The sequence below is a fragment of the Engraulis encrasicolus genome, chromosome 9 (assembly GCF_034702125.1).
Source record: "Engraulis encrasicolus isolate BLACKSEA-1 chromosome 9, IST_EnEncr_1.0, whole genome shotgun sequence".
Lineage (NCBI taxonomy): Eukaryota > Metazoa > Chordata > Actinopteri > Clupeiformes > Engraulidae > Engraulis > Engraulis encrasicolus.
Window position 1 is genome coordinate 50,519,070 of NC_085865.1, and position 6,908 is coordinate 50,525,977.

Consider the following 6,908-nt stretch of genomic DNA (forward strand, 5'->3'; position numbering starts at 1 on the left):
CCCTCTACACAACTACAGCTTTTTAATGTGTCCTTTATTGTGTGCCAATTTGGATGAAAGTGTAATTTAATGTTTTGTGTATTTGTGTGTGTGTGTGTGTGTGTGTGTGTGTGTGGGGGGGGGGTTCTCTGTTCTTTCTTTTATTATGAGCCAATTTTGGATAAATCTGTAATGTAATTATGTGTGTGTGTGCTCTTGTGTGTGTAGTCGCCATGTATTATTGTGGCTTTTATTGTAAGCCAATTTTGGATTAAGTGTAATTTAATATTGTGTGTTTGTGTGTCCATCCCTATCCTTGTACCTGTTCCCACCAAGACTGGACATTGTCCTGTGTCCTTTTTGCAAATTGACAAATATGCTATTATTATTGTTATTATTATTATTATTATTATTATTATTACGTTGCACTTAGCTGACGCTTGTATCCAAAGCGACTTACAGGTATTTAGGTACAGGGTATTGGTTACAGTTCTTAGAGCAATTTGGGGTTAGGTGCCTTGCTCAAGGGCACTTCAGCCATGGATGAAGGTGCTGGTAAGGGTGGTATTTGAACCATCCACCCTCTGATCCAAAGGCCAGCGCTCTAACCACTGAGCCATGGCTGCCCCACGTGTAATGAAATGTCTTCAGTGCGTGTGTCTCATCAAGACTGGACATTGACTTGTGTTATAGATGGACCAAAGTGTAACGTGTAACATTTTGTCTGTATGTGTGTTTCTGTCTCTTCCAGACTGGACATTGTCTTGTTTACACGAAGGAAAAAAAAAAACGCCCCAAAAAGCGATCAAGTTGAAGCGGAGTCAGGAAATAAAAGAAAGAATCCAAGCGAGTGAAAAAAAAAGCGTCAAGTTAAAAGTGTGGTGGCAGCCCAGCAGGCCGTAGAGGAAGAGGTCAGCAGCAGGTGAGCAAGTAAAGCAGCGTTGTCACGGTGACCCCCTGGGCCTGATGAGCGTGAGGCGCGCAGGAGCTGTCGCTGCTGCGCTGCGCTGCGTGTCATCGTCACCGTTGCCCGCCGCCACCGCCACTCCTCTCTCCTCCTCCTCCTCCTCCATCACCCCCTCCTCCTCTTCCACCACCTCCTCCACCACCACCACCTCCTCCACGTCATGGATCTGAGCAAGATGGGCACCATCCACCTGCAGAACCCGGGCCACCCGGGCGCCCTGCTGCACAAGGCCAACCAGATGCGCCTGTCGGGCACGCTGTGCGACGTGGTGATCATGGTGGACGCGCAGGAGTTCCGCGCGCACCGCACCGTGCTGGCCTGCGCCAGCAAGATGTTTGAGATCCTCTTCCACCGCGCCAGCCAGCACTACACGCTGGACTTCCTCTCGCCCAAGACCTTCCAGCAGATCCTGGACTACGCCTACACGGCCACGCTGCAGGCCAAGCTGGAGGACCTGGACGACCTGCTCTACGCCGCCGAGATCCTGGAGATCGAGTACATCGAGGAGCAGTGCCTGAAGATCCTGGAGACCATCCAGGCTTCCGAGGAGCACGTGGCCGACATGGCCGACGTCAACGCAACGTCCGCCGCCACCACGGACAACAACAACAGCAGTAGCAACAACAACGGCGGGCCGCTGAGCATGGCGATGACGGCGACGACGGCGGAAGAAGAGGAGGCGGCGGCGGCTATGCGCATGGTCGCGGCGCGCCACCTCAAGAGCACACTTCTCTCCAAGAAACATTCCACGATGGCGGGGGCCGACGGGCCTTTCGGAGGAGGAGGAGGTGGTGGGGGGTGGCGGCACCACCGCCTGGCCCTGAGCGCGGCTGCCGCTGCCGCCGCCGCCGCAGCCATGGCGGGAGACCTCCACAACAACCCCCTCCACCACTACCACCAGCAGCACCAGCACCAGCAGCAGCTCCACCACCACCACCAAGCGCACAGGCAGCCAGGGATGGGCCACTCTCCCCCCGGGGGAGGCCAGCCCACCCTCAGCCCCACTAAAGCCGCCGTGGACAGCCTGATGAGCCTGGGCCAAGCCCTGGCGCCCCCCGGAGGCCTGATGGAGCGCATCAAGACGGAGATGATGCAGGTGGACGAGCAGGGCGCCGCCTACGGCCACGAGGGAGGCGGCAACTCCAGCAACGGCGACGGGATCGGCGGAGGAGGACCCGGCGGCGACGGCAGCCGGCAGCAAGACGGCCCCGGAACCCCCACGCGCAGCAGCGTCATCACCAGCGCCCGCGAGCTCCACGTGCCCGGCGGCCGCGACGACGGCAGCGGCGGCGCCATGGACGCCCAGATGGACCTGGGCGGCATCCCCGGAGGCCTCGGGGGCATGGGCGGGCTCACGGCCACCGGGCTCGCCGAGCGCCACCTGGCCTCGCTGTACGCCTCCATGCCGGCCAACCACAAGAGCGAGCCCTCCATGCTGGGCATGCCCGGCTCCATGCCCATGTCGCCCTCGCTGGCGGCCATGTCGGCCGTGGACCTGGGGGCGTACGGCAGCCTGCTGCAGCAGAGCTTCATGCAGCGCGAGTTCTTCAGCAAGCTGGGCGACTACGCCATGAAGACGGGCTCCGACGCCGCCGTCGCCGCCGCCGGCCAGCTGCTGGCCCAGACGGGGGACCGCTGCCACATCTGCGGACTGGAGCTGCCCGACAGCGACGCCGTCGAACAGCATAGGTAGGGGAGAGCTCGTACACACACACACTTGTATACACACACACACACACATCGATGCAGTCGAACAGCATAGGTAGGGGAGAGCTCGTACACACACACTCTTGTATACACACACACACACACACACACACACACACACACACACACACACACATCGATGCCGTCAAACAGCATAGGTAAGGGGAAATTATATATACACACAGACACACACATACACACACAGCGACACCGTCGAACAGCATAGGCTTACACACACACACACACACACACACACACACACACACACACACACACACAGAAAGTGAGGCAGTCGAGCACGATATTAACTGGATGTGATGCATACACACTCTGCCTCACACATCCATCCACACACACACACACACACACACACACACACACACACACACACACACACACACACACACACACACACACACACACACACACACACACATTCCCACTGCTGGTCAAGAGGGGGATTTTCTTTACTCTTCTCTTCTCTCTACGCTGTTGGTGTGTTTGCTGTGGGGCTACTTGATGCTGGCCAGATGTAGGCTGGCTGGCTGGCTGGCTGTGTGTGTGTGTGTGTGTGTGTGTGTGTGTGTGTGTGTGTGTGTGTGTGTGTGTGTGTGTGTGTGTGTGTGTGTGTGTGTGTGTGTGTGTGTGCGTGCTGCCCTGCCGCCCCCCTCGGGGCAGAATAATTGGATTCAGCTTAAGTCCAGCGGTGGGGATGGAGGAGGTGGTGGAGGTGTAGACGGAGGTGGAGGTGGTGGTGGAGGTGGAGGAGGAGGTGGTGGTGGAGAAGACGGAGGTGGAGGAGGAGGAGATGCCTGGTGGTGGAGATACCCGGTGGTTGGTTGGTTGGTTCTCAAGGCCGGGGCCAACACAACACACCCCCAGACCCAGCGTCGCAGAGGGAGTCCAGTCGGGCTAGGGTTCAGAGTGGGAGTTAGGGAGAGGACAACGCCTCCTGCCAGGGTTAGGAGTTGGAGTTAGGGGTAGGGTAAGGACAGCACCTCCTCCCGGAGTAGGAGTTGAGGAGGAGTAGGAGGGCTAGAGTCAGGACCCCTAGAGGAGGAGTTGAGTGTGAGTTAGGGGTTGGGTAAGGACAACTCCCAGGGCTAGGAGTAGGAGTTAGGGGTAGAGTAAGGACACATCCTCCTCCTCCTCCTCCTCCTCCTCCTCCTCTTTGGTTTCCCACCTCCACCTCCCACCTCCTGTGGGCCCTGGCCCCTCTGTAAGTGTGTGTTTTGGGACAACAAGAGAGGCCTTATGTGTGTAGAGAGAGAGGGGGGGTGGGGGAGAGAGCAGTAGCCCACAGATAAAGAGAGGGAGAGAGGGAAGGATGGAGAGAGAGAGAGAGGGGGGGGGGGGGTGAAGGAGAGATTAGGGGGGGGGGGGGGGGGGGGGGGGGGGGGGGGGGGGGGGGGGGGGGGGGGGGGGGGGTTGGCGTCGGGCTCCAGGCCTCCCTCTCCAGGCAGGAAGTTGGGGGGCGGCGTGCGGCTGGGGCCGGTGACCCCTGCGCCGTGACCCCTGGGCCTGCACGGGGACCCCTGTCAGAATGATCTGCAGAAGCCCGGCCCGGACGGGGCAGCTGGCGGGGGTGTGTGAGGTGTGTGTGTGTGTGTGTGTGTGTGTGTGTGTGTGTGTGTGTGTGTGTGTGTGTGTGTGTGTGTGTGTGTGTGTGTGTGTGTGTGTGTGTTGGGGTGCTTGACTGTGTGTGGGTCTGTGAGTATGTGTGTGTGTGTGTGTGTGTGTGGTGGGGTGCTTGACTGTGTGTGTGTCTGTGTCTGTGTCTGTGTCTGTGTGTCTGTGTTTGGGTGTTGGACAGTGTGTGGGTCTGTGTGCATCTGTGAGTATATACTGTGTGTGTGTGTGTGTGAGGTGTTGTGTTGTGTTGTGTTGTGTTGTGTTGGGTGTGTGTTGGGTGTGTGTGGGTGTGGAGAGGTGGTGTTTTCTTAAGAGTTAACACAGGCCTTGAACCCCCCCGACCCCCCCTCTGTGCGCTCACCTTTGTACCTTCCTCAGGTGAGGGCCTCCACTGCGGTGTGTGTGTGTGTGTGTGTGTGTGTGTGTGTGTGTGTGTGTGTGTGTGTGTGTGTGTGTGTGTGTGTGTGTGTGTGTGTGTGTGTGTGGTGTTCACGCGCAGACAGCCGCAGTCACACTCATTAAGGACCAACAGCAGTACCTTGTGTGTGTGTGTGTGTGTGTGTGTGTGTGTGTGTGTGTGTGTGTGTGTGTGTGTGTGTGTATGTGTGTGTGTGTGTGTGTGTGTGTGTGTGTGTGTGTGTGTGTGTGTGTGTGTGTGTGTTTGTGTGTGTGTGTGTGTGTGTGTGTGTGTGTGTGTGTGTGTGTGTGTGTGTGTGTGTGTGTGTGTGTGTGTGTGTGTGTGTGTGTGTGTGTGTGTGTGTGTGTGTGTGGTGTAAAATAAATGTCCAGTGTTCGCATACTTTCTATACTGACTGACTGTTTATGTGCTTCTGTGGTGAAATACACGAGACGTGTGTGTGTGTGTGTGTGTGTGTGTGTGGGGTAAAATAAAAATGTCCTGTGTTCACATACTATCCTGTGTGTGTGTGTGTGTGTGTGTGTGTGTGTGTGTGTCTGCGTGTGTGTGTGCCACACAGGCCATATTCACAGTAAAACAGGGCCCTGCTTCAGCTTGTAGAGCTGAGAGGGGACAATGAAGAACGGGTGCGGATTTTAAGAATATCTTCCATATTAAACTTAATGCTGTTAAATGGCCCCGGGGCTAGGTCCGCGTGTCGGGCCGACCATGTGGTGAATGTGAAGAGGCCTTGTGTGTGTGTGTGTGTCTGTGTGTGTGTGTGTGTGTGTGTGTGTGTGTGTGTGTGTGTGTGTGTGTGTGTGTGTGTGTGTGTGTGTGTGTGTGTGTGTGTGTGTGTGTGTGTGTGTGTGTGTGTGTGTGTGTGTGTGTGTGTTGTACCCTGTGTGTCCCACACAGCTTTCGGCCTTGGTAGCAGCAACTTTTTTTTTTTTTTTTGGTTAAAAAAAAAAACAAAAAAACGTCCAATGTGGTGCGATCCTCACAACCACACACACACACACACTAACACACATTCACACACTTAGTTTGGGTACTTGCACTGCCGCCGCGGTGACTCGTAATTCAATTTGGTCGGCATTCTGGCTACATTGTTTGAGATTTGAGGAGATGTGTATTTGTGTGAAATGCTCAGACGAGATAACGGCAGTGGAATCCCAATGTAGGTCATGGGATGTTGCTCCCTTTGCACCATTAAGACAAGTCACCACCACCACCAACAACAACAGCAGCTGGGCTGGCTGTACAATTTACATGGCAAGACTCGTGCTGTGTCTGTGTCTGTGTCTGTGTCTGTGTGTGTGTGTGTGTGTGTGTGTGTGTGTGTGTGTGTGTGTGTGTGTGTGTGTGTGTGTGTGTGTGTGTGTAGTTTTTTTTTTTCAATGTCTAGTTACAAAGTGCAACTGCAACATTTTCGGAGTGTCTGGCATTAATAGGTCAATCTGACCACTGTGTCTGGTTATGTGTCTGTGTCTGTGTCTGTGTCTGTGTGCGCACACACAGTTTTGTGTGTGTATGCATGCACGTATTGAATTCACAGGTCAATTTAGGTGTGTGTGTATGTGTGTGCTGCCAACATGTGTGTGCATTAACAGGTCAATCTAGGCGTGTGTGTGTGTGTGTGTGTGTGTGTGTGTGTGTGTGTGTGTGTGTGTGTGTGTGTGTGTGTGTGTGTGTGTGTGTGTGTGTGTGTGTGTGTGTGTGTGTGTGTGTGTGTGTGTGTGTGTGTGTGTGTGTGTGCCCACAGACAGAAATAGGCTCTATTTGAAGAGCATTTGGTAGCCAACAGGTCAACTCAAATGAACATAATTGCTACCAGACGTCCCCTGCTCTGTCTCACCCGAGGAGAGGGAGAGGGAGAGGGAGAGGGAGAGAGAGAGAGAGAGAGAGATGGGGGGAAGAGAGAGAGAGCGAGCGGGAGAGGGAGGGAGTGAGAGAGAGGGAGGGAGAGAGAGAGAGTGAGAGAGAGCGTCTGCCTGCACGTGTGCGTGTGTGAGGGATCATGTGTGGTATTGAATGCGTGTCTGTTTCGATGAATTCATCAGTAAATGACTTGTTTCCTGTGTATATTTAGTTCCCCCCCACCCCCCCACCACCCCAACCCCCCTGTCTCACACACACACACACACACACACACACACACACACACACACACACACACACACACACACACACACACACACACACACACACACACACACACACACA

General features: G+C 55.2%; 1 protein-coding gene across 2 annotated transcripts in view; it reads left to right on the forward strand.

Annotated features, from left to right (window-relative positions):
* The first annotated feature begins 1,020 nt into the window (after nt 1-1,020).
* zbtb16b (zinc finger and BTB domain containing 16b) overlaps nt 1,021-6,908 on the forward strand; it is a 139,427-nt gene continuing 133,539 nt past the window's right edge. For both annotated transcript variants that reach the window (XM_063207335.1, XM_063207336.1), the window contains exon 1: nt 1,021-2,635. In XM_063207335.1, coding sequence (XP_063063405.1) covers nt 1,107-2,635 — 1,529 coding nt within the window. In that variant the 5' untranslated portion in view covers nt 1,021-1,106. The remainder of the gene's footprint in view (nt 2,636-6,908) is intronic.